Source organism: Rhinocladiella mackenziei (genome assembly GCF_000835555.1).
Source record: "Rhinocladiella mackenziei CBS 650.93 unplaced genomic scaffold supercont1.2, whole genome shotgun sequence".
Classification (NCBI taxonomy): Eukaryota; Fungi; Ascomycota; class Eurotiomycetes; order Chaetothyriales; family Herpotrichiellaceae; genus Rhinocladiella; species Rhinocladiella mackenziei.
In genome coordinates this window covers 4,365,700-4,387,714 of record NW_013550603.1, presented here as the reverse complement: position 1 = coordinate 4,387,714, position 22,015 = coordinate 4,365,700, and the positions used below count along the sequence as shown (strand labels likewise).

The 22,015-nt window shown below is 49.5% G+C and overlaps 6 protein-coding genes across 6 annotated transcripts; 3 read left to right on the top strand and 3 right to left on the bottom strand.

The window, feature by feature from the left end:
• Positions 1-10: 10 nt before the first annotated feature.
• Z518_03349 (uncharacterized protein) lies at positions 11-1,214 on the bottom strand (the record flags this gene model as incomplete). The annotated part of the gene is made up of 2 exons (XM_013420374.1): positions 11-489; positions 539-1,214. The coding sequence occupies 2 exons, from the start codon at positions 1,212-1,214 to the stop codon at positions 11-13; spliced, it is 1,155 nt and encodes a 384-aa protein (XP_013275828.1).
• A 6,639-nt stretch (positions 1,215-7,853) lies between these two features.
• Z518_03348 (uncharacterized protein) lies at positions 7,854-8,864 on the top strand (the record flags this gene model as incomplete). The annotated part of the gene is made up of 1 exon (XM_013420373.1): positions 7,854-8,864. The coding sequence occupies one exon, from the start codon at positions 7,854-7,856 to the stop codon at positions 8,862-8,864; it is 1,011 nt and encodes a 336-aa protein (XP_013275827.1).
• A 246-nt stretch (positions 8,865-9,110) lies between these two features.
• Z518_03347 (uncharacterized protein) lies at positions 9,111-11,515 on the bottom strand (the record flags this gene model as incomplete). The annotated part of the gene is made up of 2 exons (XM_013420372.1): positions 9,111-11,094; positions 11,151-11,515. The coding sequence occupies 2 exons, from the start codon at positions 11,513-11,515 to the stop codon at positions 9,111-9,113; spliced, it is 2,349 nt and encodes a 782-aa protein (XP_013275826.1).
• Positions 11,516-12,749: 1,234 nt separating this feature from the next.
• Z518_03346 (uncharacterized protein) lies at positions 12,750-14,566 on the top strand (the record flags this gene model as incomplete). Its single annotated transcript, XM_013420371.1, has 6 exons — positions 12,750-13,085; positions 13,133-13,597; positions 13,654-13,796; positions 13,843-14,010; positions 14,066-14,315; positions 14,372-14,566. The coding sequence occupies 6 exons, from the start codon at positions 12,750-12,752 to the stop codon at positions 14,564-14,566; spliced, it is 1,557 nt and encodes a 518-aa protein (XP_013275825.1).
• A 291-nt stretch (positions 14,567-14,857) lies between these two features.
• On the bottom strand, positions 14,858-15,810 carry Z518_03345 (uncharacterized protein; the record flags this gene model as incomplete). The annotated part of the gene is made up of 3 exons (XM_013420370.1): positions 14,858-15,032; positions 15,084-15,249; positions 15,357-15,810. The coding sequence occupies 3 exons, from the start codon at positions 15,808-15,810 to the stop codon at positions 14,858-14,860; spliced, it is 795 nt and encodes a 264-aa protein (XP_013275824.1).
• A 5,215-nt stretch (positions 15,811-21,025) lies between these two features.
• Z518_03344 (uncharacterized protein) lies at positions 21,026-21,775 on the top strand (the record flags this gene model as incomplete). Its single annotated transcript, XM_013420369.1, has 1 exon — positions 21,026-21,775. One exon carries the CDS (start codon positions 21,026-21,028, stop codon positions 21,773-21,775), a length of 750 nt encoding a protein of 249 aa, XP_013275823.1.
• Between the last annotated feature and the right edge of the window lie 240 nt (positions 21,776-22,015).

The following is a 22,015-nucleotide window of genomic DNA, read 5'->3' as shown; positions in this document are numbered from 1 at the left end:
ATTCGACGTACTAGCGACCATTTGCTGGCGCGGTGCCGCTGGGCGGCACACCAGACCCAATAGCCGTACCGTTTGGTGGCACACCACCCACTCCCTCCTGGGCATTGTCGTTGGTCACTCCTCCATCACTGTAGTAGGTGGCTGCATTACTGACTTCCTTATCTTCGGTTGGATCAATGCCAATGCTTATCCAGGCCAAGATGCCATCCTCGACAGTGTCTCCTAAGAGCACGTACTCAACGAATGGGTCTGTCGTGTCCGCTTCTTGTGCCAGAATTGAATCGTCACTGTTCAAGGTTGTCTCTTGAGTGTTCGTATTATATGGAGGCGTGGCTTCAACTTGGGAGATGAGATCTTGATCGAAGAAAAGTTGGCCGACGTGGGACGCGTGAACATTGGCGGAAGCATTCGCGCTTAAGAGCGTATCGTTCACACGTATCGTGGTCGAATTCGGATTATGAGTGAGGACATGAATGTGGGTGGCTCGGCCTATCTATTTATCAGTGGCTGCTCCCAGATATCTATCTTCCCGACTTACCAGCGTAGTGTCCTGGAAAGAGTGTCTCAAACTGGACGATTCCGTTAGAGTTCGTCTGTTGAATGCCTCTCAAAGCGGTATTGTTAAGGTTGGAAGCATCGTTGTTATTTCCGTTTCCGTTCGCGACCACTCCACTATACACGCCGGTGGAATTGCAATGCCAAATATCCATGTACAGGGCGGGAACTGGCTCGCAAGTTGACGTATCAATGATCTGAATGTCCAAGGTTAAAGGAACACCTTCCTGATCCTCGACCAGATTAGGACGGATCAACTCCCCTTTGACGTAGTAGGGCCCTTCAGTGACTTCGGTCTGAAGGGTACAGGAGGAGTTGTCGGCGAAAAGAACAATTTGATCGACACTGTCTGAGATTGCAGCGTTGTCCGCAAGGTGCGTGAAATTGTAGGAACTGAAGTCGCGGCGATGGATGAGCGGCTTAGCTGTGAGACCTCGCTTAGCCCGTAGCTCGTTAGCTAGGGCATGACGACGAGCAGTGTTGGCCGATTCGTGCCCTTGTGCTCGCAACTTCTCGGTACATGTGCGAAGGGTTGTAGGATTGCGCTTGAAGAACTCTGCACGTTCCGCAGCCTCGTCTGCCGCATTGTGGCCTGGATGCGCCAGCACGACGGAACTTGCGAGCAGTACAATTGCCAATAATTGAGAGAGAGAGACCATGATGGAGGTTGATCCAATAATAGCGATCTGTTATCACTGATTTAGAGAGCGTAATAGAGCAGTGATGGAAAGAGAGACAGAATGATGCGGGAGAAATTTTGAACAATAAGCCTGTATATATACCCACCTTTAACCGACATCATGGAGCTTGACATGCCACATAACACTGCCCAAGTGAAAGCAGATGCTGGGAACTTATGCTGCTACGCCATTCACTTCGTCACGATTGTCCAGCGTGACGATATGCCGGCGGGGTGTGAAATCAGCCTTTGAATTAAAGACGAAGAGATTGGTCCACTGGTGTTCAAGCCGAGCTATACCAAGCCTCGCACCGCCCAGCGTTAAATTCGCAGATACCCAATTATGAGAAGCCAGAAGTATGGCACTGCTGACATAACGGGAGATTCGAAAAGCTGTTGCAATCGTTGACCAGGATTATTCTTAAGTCTTGGACACGCGTAATGCGTCAGCTTGCGTGGCTAGCCATTCAGAAGAGCCGTATTACATCGCTTCAGAGTCAATCAATGGATACTTTTGGCGGAGTGATGTCGTTGTGGACGTTGATGCAGAAAAAAAATAAAATGAAAGCCGCGTCATCATCTGGGCTGGGAGACTCTCCAAAGCGATCGGAGAAGCTTCCACTTCAGCCTTGGTCGAGCTTGGCCATGTCAAGCATCAAAGGACAAGCAAAAGGAGATTCCATATTTTAACGGGCCGTGGGGACGACCTAATGACAATGGACTCAAAGCGTAGACTAAGGAGTAATGTGAGCTGAGGCCGGAATCGAAGAGGTATACCCCGCAATGTGGGCAAGCAGTTAGCGAAATAAATGGCCGAATCTGATGACGAATAAGCCCTCGTCGTACAGTAACTACCAAAGTTCTCGTTGCCCAGTTTCTATGAATTGGCTCTCGGTCTGGGAAAGTCTTCGAAGCAATATAGCGTAGAAGAGGGTAGCCCAGGGCTGATGAAGCACAGCGACCAATAATCGCGACTCTGGTTAGACACTAACATTCCTGCCCAGCTGCTTCATTTAGCCAGCATGAGAAGAGTTGCTTACCAATATAGTATACACCCGCATTACAACTTGCAATACTGCACAGTAAAGTAGTACAACCCAAATCATTGCCAGTTGTAGTACTTCAATTCGAACTACTACAGCTTACAATAGGACAGTTGGGACTGGGAAATATCACTCTCTGCAGCATATTCGTCGATTGTCTCAATGCCCCGTAGTATAGGGTGAGATTCTGCCCCAGGATTAGAACCCGTGTCAAATTGTATAGTGCCTTTATTGGCCTTCCTTTGACTTGCGAAGAGAGGTTGCCCGAATTGCTCTAGCCGTAGTCCTTGCCGTGGCACGGTCGTAGATTGATTTCATTGGATCCAAAAAGTCGGCCAACTTTGTACAATCATGGTGATCTGGTGGCCTTCTGTAGCTCGAGTAGTGTTCTCGATCTCCTGGAATACGAGATGGGCCACTCAGCTGGCAGCTTAGCTTCGCCATCCTCTGATACGACTCCGTGAGGTTATCTGTCCAGGCCTCCTCAAGCCTCCAACCATGTCCGAATACCTCCTTCAAAGCGAGAAGCGCATTGCCGAAGAGTAAGGAGGAGCTGTTGAATGTATCCTCCTCGCAGCAACCTGTAGAAGATTCCATAACTAGTCCCACGAATAATCGGCCCCACCTCATCGGGACCGCAGTTCGCCAGCTTCGGATTCTCCATGTGTAGTTATTGGTATGTGGAATGTCGTTCGCTGCAAATATAGACTGGCCGTTCCACTGAAATCCTAATAGATACGGTGCCATTTGTCAGATTTATTGGTTGTCTGCATTGGCAATTCGGATACCGACAGCATTCAAAGCTGTCGAACAAGTTTGCCCTTGTAGATGGTCTGACAATGTGGACAATCAATCGTACGAAGGGGCCGATCTATTGTTGTTGTACCAGGCGTACTTCGAAGTTTATGGAAGAAGGGGAAGCAACGAGGTCAACGGCGTTGACATGTAAGTATGTAGGGACTCTCGTTATCCACTTAGTTGACAAAAGACAGAGCTTTCAATACATCTGAAGTTGCACCTGCGAAGCCTGCAGCTCGGAATGTGGGTTTAGGGAGGTGCTTGGAGCAGTGAAAGCAAGCATGGGCCGCAAAGCTTTTTCTGTTCCTTGTGGTCCGTGTGCCGAATCAATTTGGGTCGTCTTCCGAGTGGCTGGGGTTGGGATGGCCCGACGTAGGAAGTTTTCTCCATATCGGTTGCTTACTTTTCATGCACGGCATTTCGACATGGAATCCAGCACAGGATGATTTACATATAGTCGACATGCATCGGTGCTTTTGTAGTAGGTTTAACTTCTTTTCACCTGGTGTGTTTTGCTCTGTCTAAAACCATGTCGTCCTGGATCGCTGAGCTAAAGTGCTCAAACTGTGTCATTTCAAAAATGCTTGCCGTGCTTCTCTAAGACGGAGAGATCTACGACATAGTCTCCTATGGCCGTACCCGCTCTTTTCCTGCCATCTTTTGCAGAACTAAAAATTCCCAATGGAATGTTTTCAATAGGAAAAGGGCTTCCTTCTTTGACCTGAATTGGATAAAGCGGCATCTTGTGATGGCGAGCAGTGTTAAGTGTGCTAGTGGGCTAAATTGATGCAGCGTAGAATCGTGGGCTAGACTTTGTAGGAGGAGAGATTGGGGGATATCTGAGACACACAGCCGGAAAAGGAAGAGATAGTCTCGGCACAATGTGAGATATATACCGTAGGTACACACGTTACGTTGTTGGAAATGCCGAGGATGTCACATCTACAGCGCAAAGAACTTTCCAGGCTGGGGTCAGCTCGATGATCCCCAGGGCCGTGAGTGGTCGAGAAGCATCTCTCGGAAGGCTTGCAATGGTAGGCTAGACAATTCCTGCCTTGAAACAATAGAGGATTGGGCGTTGCAAATGCTATTGTAGGGCGGTAGACACCTCACATGGCCTGCGACGCGCGAAGGTGGAGAACCTTATGTCGACCTCCGCGTTCTTGGCTATCAAAGTGCGGTCCCGAGAGTACAGTATTTCGGGTCGGCCCCAGCTGAAATAGACGAAGCACGGGATGACGATGACCTCTTGTGTCACTTACTCACGCTCAACTGGAGCAGGTTACCGCGGCTGTTCTTCATGATAGACTGTGGGGTCTAGAGAAAGAATGTATTGCTGTTCTATCTAAGAGAGCAAGACGAAAAGAAGGGCGCAAGTCGCCAAGCCAAACAGCCTCACGTGACGTTGCCAAGGCAACGCGTCACGTGACTGACCAACACTTCATCTTCTCACGGGGGGTATTATTCTGTACACCAACTTTTGTTATTCTGTACACCGGAAAACCTGCTTATTCTGTACACCATGCCTCAACTCTCCTTATTCTGTACACCACCACCTCTCTCTCGCCTTATTCTGTACACTTAACGCTCTCATCCTGTTATTCTGTACACCGCGCTAACAGAGCTTGTTGCCGTTGGCCCGGCGATGGCGAGAAAACACTAGTAAGTGGCGTAGCTGTGGAGGGGTGACGCGTTAAACTCTCCCCGTTATAGGTGGTTGCGAAGCAATAAACACATTTGATTCCCTTTTCCTTGGTAGATAAGTACCGTGCATTTTGAGCTTCTCTGTATACTTTGTAAATTATTGTGGCCTACACAGCCGGATTTGTGTAGAGATCCCCTGCACGGTCGATACCTCGTGCTGACTAAGGTAACAAACCAGCGCCCATAGGCTTGGGAGGACCGCTCATAAGCCGGAGGGGGAAACCGCCCATGAACCGGGGGGAAACCGCCCATAAGCCGGGGGGCAACTGCCCCGCTTATGGGCGGTTCCCACCCAAGCCTATGGGCGCTGGTTTGTTACCTTAGTCAGCACGAGGTATCGACCGTGCAGAGGATACCATCGTTAACCATCATTTCTGCATTCTATATAGGCAGACTTAGGTGTTGTGACATCACGTATCTTCGAACTGCGCAGATAACCGGAAAAATAAAAATCCGGACCAATCAAAAGCGGTGTACAGAATAACAAAATGTGGTGTACAGAATAACATTACCCTCTTCTCACTCCCTCATGCGCGTCGATCTCATGGTAGACGACGCGACACAACTAGACATCATTCTGTCACCGCCACGGGAACCTCCCGGGACAGCGACCACCCACAGCGAATCGCGTACAACAGTGACCTAAACACCAATTGAGCCTAGTTGCGCGAGCAATGTCCGCATGATGGAAAGGTACCTGAAAACCCCCCCCTCAAACCCCAGTAAAATCGCACAAATCGAGGTACCAAAACATCAAAGTTGAGGCATTCCCATGCCTTTGGCATTTGCGAGCTCTTCACCTCATTGATTGATTCGCGATTTGTAGACTTTCCTGGTGTTGCAGAGTCCTGTTTGACTGACCCCCTCCCGTTGCTGCAGTCTGAATGGCCACTTTCTTTGTCGGCGACTCCTGGCGAGCGCCTTCACGGTGCGCTCCACACCTTCGTGCACCTCTTGAGAGTCTCGTCAACGATTCTCCTGTTCTATGGCGTCAGATCCCTGTTTCTGGTGGAGTCCATCATGCGGACGACTCTCGCACCACTAGGCTCAACTAGTATCTAGTAAGGTCGTCGTGGTATGCGAGTTGCTGTGGATAGTCGCTCTCCCAAGGCATTCCCAGGATTGCATATAGTATCATGGACTCCCTTGGAGAGAATGAAAATGAAGGCAGATTTGGACAAGCGTCTCACACGGAAGATCCTTCAGTACTGATAACATCGTGGATCTTGTCAGCGAGGAACCCCACTCGCGATGAGGCCGCCTCCTGGATGATTGAAGGGAACACAAGCCGATAGAGCCACTTGCCGGGCTCCCACGTTACATTAGCCAATCGGATCCCGCCACCAGCTCATCCTTCGCCGAGGGTGAGTTACAGTGGCGGGCTTACCCGCTGGATCAGGAAAGGAAGTCAAAACTCTTCCGCAGGTTTTGAGCAGCACATCCTGGGGCAGGACAACACGAGACCGAAGACCTTCAAATTACCCGCCGTCAGCTCTAGTCTTCGTGTTTCCCGAAGCTAGTACAACTCTTATTAATGGCACACTCATCTACCTCAATCATTAATCCTCAATGAGTGTAGCCTCGTTGGCAAAACTTCCCGTCAACGTCTTCGGCTCTTGACTTTATTGTGCATTTTCGCTCAGACCAAAGATCTCGAAGGGATTCTATGCGGTTCTCATCCTATAGATGGAACATCGAAAATCTTCGACTAAGACAATAACCACTCTTCATTATGTACCAACACCTTCTGGATACTGTCTTGGTCATCTGACCCCGGGAGCATGTCATTGATGCTATGGCCTTTACTTTCGAGGACCCAAGACAACAACCCGTAACTCTTCCGGCTATTCACGATTGACTGTGAAAATTCTGGTTGACGAGAAATCGCCTCTGGAATGACTGGGACAATCTTGTCTTGCATATATATCATTTCTATCGACAGAATTCTCCAGCTAGTCGGTGATGTCCCATCAACTGTCTCTACCAGCTGGAGCCGGGATAAAAACCGACATGTCGATTCCAGGTCATAATCAGCTCCGTTATGATGAAATCTAGCCGATATGGTTCCGACGGATTGAGCAGATGCCTTGGAGCCGTTGATGGTGATGTCCACCGGCTGAATAGTGTGTGAGCCTGATAGCCCCTTCGAGGTCATCTCTTCCGAGCCTCGAATGAAACCATCCACATCACCTTTATACCTATGAGGATGTGAGAAAGCTTTGTAGGTATTGACCCAGTCTTGGTACGCACCACGATATGTCTATCATAGTCAATGAAGTGTCTGGATGATAGCAATTTCTCATTTTCTTCCATTGGCACGAGTCTCGATAAAACCGCTCACGAATGAGCACTGACCGAGTCTCAGCTTCCGCTAGAACCTGCTGAGGATCCATAGTGTGTGTGGCAACACGCAAAGTACAGAAATGAGAAGATTGAGCAAAGCGGGATGGGCACTCGTTCACATTTCACACAGGAAGATGAACACTTGAAGGGAATGACAATATCTATGGGCCCCGTCAACCCTATTACGCCCATGCTCGAGCCTGTGGGACCCAACAGCTCATTCGTTTCCGCGGGGTCGAACGGCTCTTGGAAGCAATGAGGCAGATGAAACGGTGGGGACTACACCGGCGTTTCCCAAAGTTCCGCTCTCGAGGTTTCTGTTGTGTGGATGCGTTCCCAATCGTTGGAAATGATAGAATCATGTTCTGGGAAATGATCGATGGGAATGATAGTATCCATTACGGTGAAGAGAGCGGATAGTGGGCTTGGGAGCGATTTCGGTTCATCTTTTCGGGCCATCTCCTCCCAGAATCAAAACCGTCGTAGTTGAAAGCGCGTGATCAAGAGCGCCCGAACGCCGACCTCGAGCTCGTCAAAGACATCATCAAGAACATCACAAGTTCAAGCCCCAATCGACTGGATGTACAAATAATTACACGGTGACACACTTGACCAATTTGGCTGGTCTTTGAGACGTTAAGGCTTCCAGATATCTGGTCAATTTCAGGACAATTCGAATAGATCAAAGATCAAGCAATGATTACATGCTTTTAGATGCGGCAGGCCCCGTCATGGCATCCTATTCAACTCTCGAGTATACACCACTCTCTGAACGTGCGGAAAAGGTTGCAGAGCAGTTGTTTCTTCCAGTAGAACAAGTCCAAGATCAGCTCGCAGAATTCGCGCATGTTCAGTCTCGTCCGGCGAACAAAGAGGGTGACACTGAAGTCATCGAGGGAGAGACATTTACGCACCACTTCGTCTTCGGGCCGGGAGACGGCGAAGTAATCCGGTGGCACTATGTTGAAGCCGGACCCAAAGAGGGCGAAGCGATCGTTTTCCTCCACGGCATCCCCGACTCATGGTACCAGTGGCACCTTCAAATGGCCAGTCTGGCCTCGGAGTTTCATTGCATCGCCCCGGACCTGAAAGGGTACGGGCAGTCCGACAAAAGGGCTGGTGACTACCGTCACGAGGGCGCCGGCGAGCAACTCTTCGACATGATCCAGCTGATCGGCGTGGAGCGGTTCAACGTCGTCGCCCACGACAGAGGTACCGTCCAGGCCGACTTCATCGTCGCCAACCATCCAGACCACATCCTTCGCTACGCCCGAGGCGAGCAGCACTTATTCCACTACAACCCTAAACTCTCGCCTCAAGGCGACATCTTCATGAACGCAGCATACAATGGCATCCTGGACGACGCTCGGAAACTCATCGTCTGGGCTCACGCGAGTATCTGTGCCCGGCCCATTCCCAAACACCAAGTCGAGCGACAGATTCAAGAGTTCTCCTACACTGGTATCCCTCAGGCCGTGCCGCGGTATTTTAACTCTTCGACGTTTCGCTCGGAATGGCTACAGCGCCGCAACCGCCTGCTCGCTGCGTGGAAGTGTCCGGTATTGATTCTGCAAGGGTACGACAGCAAGACGCAACCGAGGGAGTTCTACGAGAGTATCACCCATGAACATATCCCCAACGCGAAGAGTGTGCAGGTCCAGTTCATCCCGGGAGGACATTTCTGGAGTCTCGAAAGCCCGTCTGAGACCACGGCGGCACTGGACAAATTTTTCAAGAGTTGATGAGTGGGATAAGCCGCTAAGTGTCAAACTACGACAAGCAGCAGCAATAGGAGCAGCATGAGGAGGAAGAGGAGGTTATCAACACCCAAATACTCATGTCCGTCACCCCAAAATTAAACAGATAGCCTATAGAGGTTGTGATCTTCTCGTGTTCCAATGCCGTTTATTTTCCCTCTGCACAAATATATATATGCATAAAACCATCTCACGTTCGAAGATCGATCTGTCATCATGCACTTCAAGCTCCTAGCCGATAAAAGGCCCTGAGAAAATGCCGTCCAGATAACTTGACAGCTCCCCCTCAATCTCAGTGTTAAAGGAGAACAAACCCTGTGGATCCGAGTCTAAGCTGCTGCTCATCGTCACTTGTCCTTTCTGGTCGGTACTCCATGAAGTCGCTGTCGTGTCTAGCCACGCAACAGACCCCGTCGTGGCTGTCGGGTCTGGGAAGATCGGGTTTTGACAGTACAGGGAGAGCTGCTGGTCGCCTAAACCTGGTCGAGTTACGCATGGCGGTTCCTGGTGTTGTAGGAATGTGGCTTCTGGAGGGAGAGGGTCTGGAGCCGGCCGTGGCGTCGGCGGCGGTGGATTTGGATTGGTTGACTGGCCTGGCTGATTGCTGCTTTTGCTAACTATGGATGACGACGGTGCAAAGCCTGTACTAAACATCTGGTCGAAATCCAATCGAGTCTTCTCCCCCGGATTGCCTTTGGACTGCCAGAGCTCATCGACATACGGCCCCGAGGTCTTGTCATCGGTCCCTGGTGACGGATTCTTGAGTCGACTTTTAGGCGTGTTCTCTCTGTCCACCAAACTTCTCGACACGGCGGTGAATTGCTTCAGCCGCATGGCCAGCGCGTCGAGATTTTGGCTGGGCACCGTGGACATCTCCCAATGTTGGACGAACCGGTTGTTGGTGGCTTTCAAGACCTCGAATTGGGATTGGATCAACCTTTTCTCGGATTCGTCTTCGGTCAACTCCTGCTGGAGTAGTTGGACGGTGGCAGCCAACCACGAGGCGTGTGCGATACAAGGATTCACATACTGGTAGTGGATCTCGGAGCAATTGAGCACGATGTTCAACATGGCGTCCGAGGCGTTGAAGCATTGTTGGAGCTCTCGGGTGGACCCTTGGGCAAAGGAGGACTGCTCGGGCGGCTTCTGTCGACGAAGGTCTTTACCCGTAATCTTGGTGAGCCTTTGCACGTACATTTCGAAGACGTACGGCCTTAACGCCAGAAGCCTGGCCACTTCGGTGAGAATGGAGATATGAAATATCGAGCTCTGACGGTGGAGGATGGAGGGGATCATGCTTGTATCATGGGTTTGTGTGCCAAAGTCCAGGTTCTGTCCGTGGAATCGCCAACTCCGGGGCATGACTAGGAGGCAGAGCTGGATGGAATTGAGCAACGTTGAACATTGATTTCGAGAACTCGTCCCATGCTCGGTTTCCGACTTGGGGGCCGCTCCCTTGCTCTCTGAGGGATGATGCGCTTTTTGGCCCGTGCGGCGGGCCAACAAGTATGCTTCTATCACCAGGGAGTTGACGATAATGTACCACGCCTTTGCAGATTCGCTCCCTGTCGCTTGGAGCGTCTTTGACCGCTCAATCGGATCGAGATCCAGGAAGCAACTTTGGTGAGGCTGCGCTTGGAACCATCGGTCTTCGTCAGCGGGAAGGAAGACGTTGCTTGGAGTCCAGTTCGTGGCCATGGGGACATGCTTGATGATGGTGGCAAACTGGTCGATTTCATATATGGCCCAAAATGCCCGTCGCCGTTCTTCATCCTCGCACCACTGATCTGCGTCGACTGGGTCCTGTTGGGGATCCTTGCCGGCATCCACCAAGTCTAGTCCCAGCTCGATAGCAATGCGGATACAAAGGCCCAGAGACCTCCATGCTCTACCCCGAACGCCCCGGATGATCATCCAGTGGGTCACCAGAATGAGCGCTTGGAGCAAACACAGGGGCGGCTGGTCATCGCCACATTCAGCCATCGCCTTGTCGACATAACTGCTCGCCAAATCGCCCAAATCAGAGGCAGAGAGCTGTCCGCGGCCTGGGAGGACTTCGGGGACGTCGTCAGGACTCCCTTTACATGCAAATGCAAAGACGACGGCTAGAAGTGCCTTCAATTGCAGGCAGGAGGATATCTGGCCAAGCTTCTTGAAGAAGACAGGCTTTCTGAACAGACCAAATGATGTGAATGTGCAAAAGAAATTCTCTACCCTGAATCGAATCAGTACGAATGTGAACATATTAGACCTTCAAAATATTAGACTTACATTCGCTTCATAGAACTCGACGTGACTCCTAGGCTGTAGCAAGCAGATGTGAGGATGTCTCCACTGCCTTGAGAAGAATCCGTAGGACTTGTAGCCGCTCTCACACTCTTCGGAGACGATTCTTCGTGTGACGGTAGAATCAGGTAATATACACTCCGAATGTGTTTGGAATGGAGCTGCGCCGCTTCGTCCGAGACGCTGGGTTCTGGCACTGGACATGCAAGGGCATGTTGATTTTGCCGTCCCGATGGGTCTTCGGGTGTCCAGGTCCTCCTCAGAGCCTTGCTGTGGTTTCGTTCCCGGAGATCGTGATCCAAACAGCGTCTCCTATGAACACTTCCCAGCTTTGGCCCCGGTTTGAGCATTTGCGAGGGATAAATGCATGGCTGTTCAATGAGTTGACAATTCGAGCACCGGGGAAGCTGTTTGCTACATTTAACTTTGCGACTCCGGCAAGCGCGGCATGCGATTTTCGATTGTCTGACCTCTGACATGTCACTAAGTCCAGGCATTGACAGTCAATCTCAGTTTGGGATGCTCCTGCAACGCGAAAAGCTGTGAGCTGGGAAAACATGAGACGTGAGCGACACGAGGATGAACATTGGACGTCGAGCAACGTTCAAATCTGGAGTCCCCCAGAAATCTTAATTACAGTAGGACAACTCCAGTACAAACCCCTCAATCCCCACATGGCTATCGGTCACAGTGAAGCCACTAATCTCGCGACTAACTAGGCTGAGAGGCGGGAAATGGTGGATTAGGGCTGTATCTGGCCTGGGGACCAAAGTCAATGCGGCTCTTAGTCCTTCAGAGGTCAGAAGTCAGAAGTGCTTTGTAGCATTGGACAACCGCTAGCTACCTCGGTCACTAGGCCGAACAATAGCATCAGCCTCGGTAAGTCTCTAACCCTCGAGGAAAGGGGCGATATAATTGCCATCAACGTCGACGTCAACAACAAACAGGCCAATTCTACAAGATCCAGATCAAAGCCGTGATGGGTCCAACTTAGGGGTTGAAGCAAACCCTATCGGCATTTGGCGTTGCTGTGATCGTTTGTTCATGCCCACATTAAATCCTTCATCTGGTTCTCCAGTCAGCTTCAGCTTCGGCCACAGCTTGTTGCGACCGCTTCATTTTATATACGAGATCTCTGCATTTATGTGGAGGATGCTCTGTTTCTGTTACACACAGTTGGGAATAAATATTGATAAACCGACGATGGCGGGGAAGCGAAGCATCTCGTGCACGCGCGCCAAAACACAATCTCAGCGAGAAATTGCGCCGACAGCTCCAAATGCTCCCTCGGTTCATGATTTACTTTGAGGATGAAGGAATTGTTCCGTAGCTAAGAATACTTGACCCGCTGAGAGTGATCGGCGAATGTCAACATACCGAGACAAAAGGAAGAGACAATCGACATTGACGCCCCGAAACGTGTCTCAATGATAGCTTCAATTGTTCCATCTCGATCCCATAATGCGGTGCACTCTCCACGAATATGTGGGGATCTCATGGGGGGCTGGGGCCCTTGGGATCTATTTCTATGCCCGACTTCAACCCATCGTCAAAGGGGCATCTAAAACCAGCCAGTCGGTCACCATGGACATGATTCCTTCAGTCTTCCGACACTCATCTCAGATGACGAATTTGCGCCTGATCACGTACCTCGGCATTGTCCTGATCGTCGTTTTCCTCTTATTATCGACTCTTCGTGTGGCTTTCAGAGCAGACCTCCGAAAGGTCCCAGGGCCCGTGGTTGCTCGTTTTTCTGGTTTATACCGACTTTCGCTCGTCTACTCAGGGAAGGCCCCTTTGGAATACCGCAAAGTGCACGGGAAATATGGACCGATCATTCGCGTCGGGCCAAATCATGTCTCAATCGCAGATCCCGCAGCCGTGCCTCAAATCTACGGAATAGGGAGCAACTATCTCAAGGTCATCGAGACGTCTGAATACAAATCACCTTCTCTAACCTCAAGCAGTCGAATTTTTACGTCGTTTTCAGCCCTTATTACAAGGACAAGCCGATGGAGAGTTTATTCTCAACTCGGGATCCCAGCTACCATAAGAATCTGAAGAAGCCAGTCGCCCAGCTATTCTCTATGACCAACACGAGAAACTATGAAGACTACGCGGACGAATGCACCAAGATCTTCATTGATGCCATGACCGACTTACAGGGCCAGTCGGTCGACCTGTCTGTCTGGCTTCAATGGTACGCCTTCGATGTCATTGCCTTGATCACCTTTCAGCGAAAATTTGGTTTCATGGAACAACGTCGGGATGTTGACCACATGATCAAGAATCTTGAATTCGCCCTTCAATATGCCAAACTCGTGGGCCAATTCCCGTTCCTTCACCGCTGGTTGGTAGGAAATAAGACCTTTATGCGTACCTTGGAGAGACTGTGCGGAGAATTGCCCGATCCTCTGTCACGCTTCGTAGAGGTCTGAAATGTCCCTGATATTCCCCAAATCTATTCGATGCTCAGACAGCGCTTTAGATCACCGAAGACGAAATTGCGAGATACGATAGCGAAGAGAAAGGAGCAGGAAGAACGGATTTTCTCGCACAGCTCAGGGCGAAAGAAGCCAAGGACGGCCAAATCCCTTACCGAGACATGGTAAACCATTTGTCGAACAATATGTCAGTATGTCGGTAGAGTTTCGTGAGAAGTACTGATGTCCAGTAGTCTGGCAGGCTCTGATACGACAGCAATCTCATTACGCGCTTGCTTTTACTATCTGATGAAAACGCCCGCTGCCTATGCCAAACTCGTCTCAGAGATCGACAATGCAGACAAGAATCATCAGCTGTCGACCTTCGTGACGTACGAAGAATGTTTGAAACTTCCATATCTGTAAGAGACATCTTACGGCCGAGAGCTTCGTCGCACTGATCAAGATCTTTTACAGTCAAGCAGTAATGAAGGAAGCTCTACGAATCCACCCTGGGGTTGCATTTCCCCTAGAGAGATATGTTCCACCAGAAGGTGCTACAATCTGTGATTTAGAACTATCTGGAGGCACCAATATTAGCATGAATGCGGCTGTGATTCATATGAACAAGGATGTCTTTGGTGATGACACAGATCAGTTCCGACCCGAGCGGTGGGTCGAAGCGTCGCCAGAGCAATTAAAATACATGGACCGGAGTTTTATGGCCGTGAGTTCCCCTAAAGAGCACTGATGTGTATCCCTCCCCGCCCTAACAAATGCCAGTTCGGCTACGGCGCTCGGACCTGTATTGGGAAAAATATCTCAATCTTGGAGATGGGCAAATTCATCCCCCAGATCTTCCGATATTTTGATCTGGAATGGGCGTCTCCGGACCCAGAGTGGAAAACTGACGCTGCCTGGTTTTGGAAACAGTCGGGAGTGATTGTCAAATTCAAACCGCGTCGAACGTCACTGTGACGACGTCAATGTGTATCTGTCAAACGGAGTGCAACTTGAAATGTATTGAATGATCTGTTCTCTATCAACTTGTTGTGCTCCTGAGGACCTCTTTACAGACGTTGCGGAAGTCTCGTCATTGTGCGGCGTAGCCGTCAGGAGTGCTGTTGTCTATGGCAACTACCATGTTCGACAGTATCAGGACAATCAATAGCACCCTCGAAAATAATCATCATCCATATACTGTATGATCTAAGAAAAGGCTCGAATACAACACAGTCCAGTAGCTACCACCACCGCTCCTCGGCCATCTCATCCCTCTTTCTCAATATATTCTCGATAACGAAACCGGACCGGTAGTGCAGGCTTCTCCCAGAAAACGTAGTTCTTGTTCGCCTTGACCCAGTCGAGTTCATCGTCCATCAGTTTCATGTCGAACTTCCACAACACTTTGGACAAAATTAGTCGTAATTCCATCATGGCAAGGCTGTATTCTCCGATTAGAAGTGGAAATGCAGAAAACTCGTTCACAACTCACTGGCGTCCAAGACACACTCTGCTGCCCGTGAGAAAGGGTTGGCTGGCAGCTTTATCATCTGGACAATCGGGATCGATCCACCGCTCCGGCTTGAACTTGAACGGGTCATGGAAGTTGGCCTCGACATGCGTAGCGGCCCAGGTGTTCACAGACACAATCACTCCTTCTGATATAACCCACGAGGAACAGAATCAGAGCCACACCCATATCCGTTCTCGACGGTCGTCTCGCGCTGGACACCGTACAAGACGTTGTATTGACTTTAGTAGACACTAGGCGCGACGAGGGCGGTGGTGTTCAGGACAGTGTCTTCCGGTGTGAGTTGCAGCGTTGGCGGTGTGATCACTTTGGAAAGCGCCTCTCCATAACTCCACTTGGCGGGCACAGCGTAAACCCCAGCGACCTTCTGCCCAGTAACTTGATTTTCCCAGAAGTATTCCATGGTGGAATTGAGGACGTTGTAGTCGGCACACTTGGTGTGTGCGCACCAGGCAACACTCGTCAGGAACGGTGTGTTTTCCGCGTAGCATTCGGTAGAAGTCGAAAAGGTCACCATACCGACAGTAACACCTTCGCTGGAGCAGTCCAGGGTTAAAGTGTTGAGAGAACGCAAACATGCTGTTGCACAATATGGATCGTAGGGATTCGCCGGGAAGCCAGTGAGACCCTCATAAGTTACCGCAGAGACGGAAGCGGCTAAGAGAAATGCCAGCCAAGGGAGCTTCATGATGATAACTGGAAATTATGGTGAGCCTCTGAGACGTATGCCGAACTAGGAGGATGAGTCTTTTGCGCAAGGGTAAGAATTAAAATGGTTGCTGAAAAGAGGGGGTATCATATTTGTATCTAGTATAGGGAAAGCCAGCAGAGTGCTGCTTTGTAAATTTTGTGGGAAGGCTCTTGTTGCCACTGCGAGAGACTTTGGGGGTCCTAAAAGAGTCTCGAACGGGTCAACTTGCGCAGATCGTGGACGTTGATAGTGGTGGGCAAGTTTCACGTGCCAGATCGGGCAAGGTGTATGTGCCTGAGAAGTTCTTAGCTTGATGCTAATGCAAATCGCTCGCTCTGATACGCTGCTCCGGTGACTGCTAGCAGTAGCAGCGGCAGCATCATTGTACAGTTCAAGTTGTAGATGATCCGTGCCTTTGCTGCAGTTGCACCAATGATCGAGGCCGATGGCAGCATCCTGATGAGCGCTTCACAATGAATAGAGAGACCTGCATGATGAAAGTGATCTGGGCTCGATATCTTTCGCCTCAAGAGGACAAGTCGTCCCCAATCCGTGACACGAGGAGGACCAGGGCAAGACCCTAGACGCTGCATTGTCGTGGAGTCCGATCGATACTTGTTGACCACGATCCCATCTCGATTCAGGGTGTGTTGTGCCCATTCGAGAAGCATGGTCCAGCCGTCCAAAAAAAAAAAAGTCGAGAAAAGCTGGATCTTATCTCACGTGACAAGGATGTGTCAGATCACAAATTTCCACACTGTCATATGCGGCAGCATGACTCACAGCCTTCTCACTGGCAACTGTTGTTACGCCCCGACTCTGTTTGTCCAGCTCGTCCAGCATGCCTCTCATATTCGAGCTGCCAAAGTCACCGCTTGTTTGCTCGCAGCCTTGCCACCTGTACCTAACACGGCAGAGTCAAATCCTTGGATCCTGGTCCTGAGGACGGGTGACACGATCATGCTGTGGGCGATAATAGGAGCGTGCTATGCGTGGTAATGTCAAGAATCGCCATAGGTAAAGGGATATTAATGTCAATAACCCCCCTCTCCACCCTGAGAAGCAGCAGCGACTGTGGAATATTCTTCTCATGAAAGCAACTATGGAGGCGAGAAGTCTTGCATTGAATTGGCGGTATTGGCGGATCTGATTGAAGGAGGCGAGCCACGTTGTGGCGACTGGATTTTGAGTATCCGACTATCGTGATCGGTCGTCAAAGATTTTACTCAGAAGCTTGATTGCTTCTTTTTCAGGTTTATCCATGAGCTCCAGGTAGGTCTTCGGCGAATTTTGGGCCATGTCTATATATGAGGAAGCCTGGACGATAGAAAGAGGGGATAGGTCAGCTTATCCAGCAAGATTGATGTACATTCTGAAACTACAGAGGAAGGACTCCAATAAGAAGCCAAAAAGAGCTCGTTGATCTGCGAAACAGTAAACACGTGAGGGAATTCAGGGTGAAACGCTAATGTTCTCTCTTTGAGCAAATGATTTGCTTGATTGGTGATATGCGTGGAAGAGTGGACTGAGCATTCAGTGCACGGCATTGTCCATCGGGAATTGGATCTTTGGTATGAGTTATCCTTCATTAACACATCAATATAGCCAGATCTGAGATTTTTGGGCGCTTATATTAGCCAGCGGTCGCAATGTGCTGAGTGTGCACGGCTAGATTGTTGAAAGTCTCTGGGAGCCTTCGCGACATCCCCGCGGGGGAATTTAGGTGCTTGATGCCAGGCTGATTCGAAAGGCCAATTAAATTGGCGGCGGTCGTTCAGTGGAGTTACAAAAGTATCTCTCGTCGCATCCAGTCTATGTGGCCACAAAATAGGCGAGGCCAGGGTCCTGTGGGGCAAACTTGCTCAGATGGATTTATGATTCTGGCCAAGACGCCAAGGACGGCGCCTATAAAATGGCCACGATTGTTCATAGATTAGGCTAGTCTTTAACACACTTTTTCACAGATTTGCGGCAGTGGATCCAACATTACTGACCCTTTCGTCCGTTCTCTCCAGGACTTTCATGCTACAAAGATGGAATACGTTTTCTATGGATCAAACCACGTTTGTTGAAGGTAGGAAAGGCGAATATGGGAAGCAGCGCAGGGGATATCAGTGATCTTGATGTCGGTTGCAAAGGACATTCTGATATTTTACACGTCAGAGACTGGCCTTACCGTGCGTCGTGCACATACTGAGTCGGCTGCATTCGAAGGCCACCACGCACTCAATCGCTTGATGCGTGTTCTTTTTGGTACATCGTTGTAGCCGTCGTGCTATTCCTTGCTACGCTGCGTTTCCTTGCATTTTCACAGTAAGTCGGAAGTATTTCAACGCTGTCTCCCTCAATGAACCACGTGACTGATGAAAGGTCATCCTCACATTCCGCAAGAAAGAGCAGAAATGTCTACGATTTCTACCAATTGAACAGGTTATTTGTTACAATGCTCTTTTAACGACGGTCTTCCGTCAACTCAGTTATCCACGCCTTATGTTGAGCGACGGCTGGCTCAAATACCTCTCCCTACAGGAAAGATCCTAGTTCTAGTTGCATATTGGGCAGTTGGTTGGGATACTTTGGACCAATGCGACCTTCATATCTCCATCAGCTTTATACGGTACGGAAGGGAAGTTGTCAGTTTCCGCGCCCCCTGGATATCGACGCCTCAACTTCGACAAGTTTATTGCACCAGCTGCCAGATTACTCCTATCAGTCTTTTTCACTGGAATATTGCACGAGAGACTGAATTGGTTTCACCGATGAGTTGCCCGGACTCTTTTTCTTACACCCATTGACCATTGCTCCTTCTTTTACCACGAGTGCGATCTCACATATTTGGTCTAGCAGAAGGTTGCGCCGATGCCTATGATTATCTGGGGATTTGTTACCTAAGGAGATGATTAGACTTATGGCGCTTGCACGCTATGAGTTTTCTCGAAATCACTTACACGAAGTTTGGCTTTTTTGTTACATATTACTTCTACCTATCTTACGGTCGGCCTGATTTACAAGCATACGCATTTCACATCCTACTTTGTTCTGACATCTATGGGGCTCATCGTCTTTGATATCTGTGGCTGGTTGGCGCTGTGTAATACGCAACGTACACTTGGCCACCAGAAGAAGTCAAAAACGGCCACTGAAGTACAATGCAAAAGTCCACATCCTCGACAACGAGTATCTACATTTGGACGTTGCAATGTTTTGTTCAAGTGGAGAGCCGGCCAGCACGTCTATGTCACCATTTACCATTCCTCACCTCCACAATTTCAATCACGTCCATTTGCTATCGCCATCCTTGCGGATAGTGAAGCGATCAGATGCCAGATTTCATTGATCATCAAGCTGCGGAGAGATCCAACACAAGATCTATGTGTTTAGGGACTCAAGCACTCATCGATATCGTTCTGAATATTGCTGAACGGACCCTACGGGAATCCACCTTCGCCGGTAGAAAATGACACCGTCACCCTAATTGCCACCGGCAACCGAGCCTCATTTATCTTGTTCCTGTTTTAGAAACTGGCATTATCGGACTACGGTGTTGCCCGAGTCTCTGCTCATCTAATCTATCGGAGAACTACATTCCCCCCGGCCCCGGTTCGGCGATGAAAAATATCCTTATGGGCACTGTCAATCTGGTTTTCCATGTCAACCATCATCGGCTTTCACGGGAGGCATTCAGATACTGGAGAGAATATACATTATGGGTTGGGCAATGCCATGTTCCTGACAAGCATACATGCTTGAATGTCCAGAATACTGCTATAGAATAGCAGGATTATCAGTCTTATTGAGCATCCCCCAGAAGATTGAGATGTTTTCTTGACAGGCAACATCCCTCACAGCACCACCGTCATGAGTCACAGGGATTACTTCTCGGAATCCGCTACTCAAGACTTGCTGAACATCTTCTACGATCCCGACGCCAGATATGCCTTTGTGAATTTAGGCACTAAGTCTGCTCGATTCTCTACGATCGAACCGGGGCAGTCATGGAAGTCGTTGTCTGACCGTCAGGCTCTCATTGAGGTTGTTTTATGTCGAGCCAGGAGGGAAAGCCGGTAGAATATGTTGAGCCAGTACCTGTACAGTAAGGAACCGTGCCATTCCTCCCGATCGAGAAAGTCGAGTGGTGTCTGAAACCACGGCTGCTCCGCTGCTAGGCGCCTTGAGCACGTATCTCGTCGATCCGTTGTTTAATGAAGACATATTCAGCTGTGTCGACATCACAAGGTTTATGCCACCGTAGGATGTACGTTGTAGCAGTAGGGAAGAAGAGCCCCAGAACAGTGAGTTCAAACGTGATCGCTGACAAGCTGAGCGAGGCAATTAATGACGAACCGCAGCGCTTGCATTAAGGAATAAGTATGAAACTTCTACTTGCTTAATTTCGATCCTTGATAATTTGAGGGTCAAGTAGGATCACTTGCTTAACGATATCCCTCGTGATGAATCAAATAGGCAAGCGGCCTGGCGCTTACAAGGACCGTTTCTCTATCAGATATCTGCAGCACAAATTCTCCTATCTTCGCATAAGAGCAATGCGTGGTAGTCAATTCCACAGAACCTAATTGATCAAACTCTTTTACAGATTGACGCGCCGAAATCCATTGTTCCCAGAGCCAGCCCAAGCAGGAACTCTAGGCCAATAAGACAAATGAAAGTCAACCATGCCTTTTTGCCCCACTTTCCTCTACTCAGAGTCTCCACGGGAAGGGATAATTCATACAAATAACTGACTAGCTGCACAGGCTCAGAGTGATAATGCACGCAAAAATTATGTCTGTTGAGCCTCTTACTGGAGGAGATTTGGTCCAGCCTTGGAATTGAGTGGCATCGTTGTTCGCGTGTTCCATGCTGCTTGGCTGTGGTGAAGAAATCCTAGTATTGTCGTCACAAGTCTAGGCAATAATAACTCTGAACATTTCTATGAACAAAGGTAGAACGGAAACGAGATCTCGTGTCTGGATATGGACGTTGCAGGCGCTGTGTAGGCGCATACTACTAAGAGGTCAAACCCTGGCTGGATACTACAAGACGGAAAGGAGGCTGGGAGTTCGGCGACGCTGCTTTTGAGCACAGAGCGGCATCGTCTTGGCGGCAGAAAAACCTAAAATTTTTTTTTTGATACGCGGGCTCGAAAAATCGCCTCTTCCTGCAATAACCTTCGAAGAGCTTCACGGAGTATCTGCCCGATCAGAATATTACCATGCCACCTTCAAAACGAAATCGCGTCGTCCCAACCTCCAAAACTCGCAAGAACCGCAAAGAGCGCGTCCGTCGACTTGCCACGAATGTCCAGGAAGCTGCCGAACAATATTCATACATCTGGGTATTCGACGTCCGCAATATGAGGAATAACTTTCTCAAACAAGTCAGAACTGATTTCAGTGATTCGAGGATAATGATGGGAAAGACAAAGGTCATGATGGTGGGATTAGGACACACTGAAGAGACGGAATGCGCACCGGGAGTCAGTGCCTTGGGTCCTTATCTCAAGGGCCAGGTCGGACTGCTTTTCACGGACCGAGAACCTCCTGAAATTGAAGAATACTTTGAGGGCTTTCTGAATCTGGATTTTGCCAGGAGCGGGACTATTGCCACTCAGGAAATCAGAATCCCTCCGGGCGAACTACACACCATGTATGGCATCGAGGGAGGTGAGGATGATCCGTTACCAATTCAGATCGAACCAACTTTGCGGAAACTTGGAGTCCCAACCAGGCTTGTCAAGGGGAGGGTCGTATTGGAGGAACATCCAGAAGGGTCAATGGATGAAGAAGACGGTTACCTCGTCTGCAAAGAAGGAGATACATTGGACTCAAGGCAGACTTCTATTTTGAAAATCCTCGGAGTTCGGATGTCAGAGTTCAAGATTGAATTGAGAGCCCTTTTTGACAAAAAGGAGGGAACAGTTCGCGAGATGAGCGGAATGCAGCTTGACGAAGCCGCAGCGTGAACGTGTTGATCTCGGCCCTTACTAGAAGAGACGAGGATGATGAATTACGACTTTCTCACGACCAAGCATGAAGAGGACCTTGCTTTAAATACGGCCTTTCTATCCTATTATTTCACCGCAAGCGAGGACCGTCCACCTCAAACCGGATCTCACCCTATCAAGCTCCTTGAATCAATGGAAACGAAGAACACGAGCTCAACTACGAAGATTATCTTACCGCAATCGAAGAAATCTTGCCGG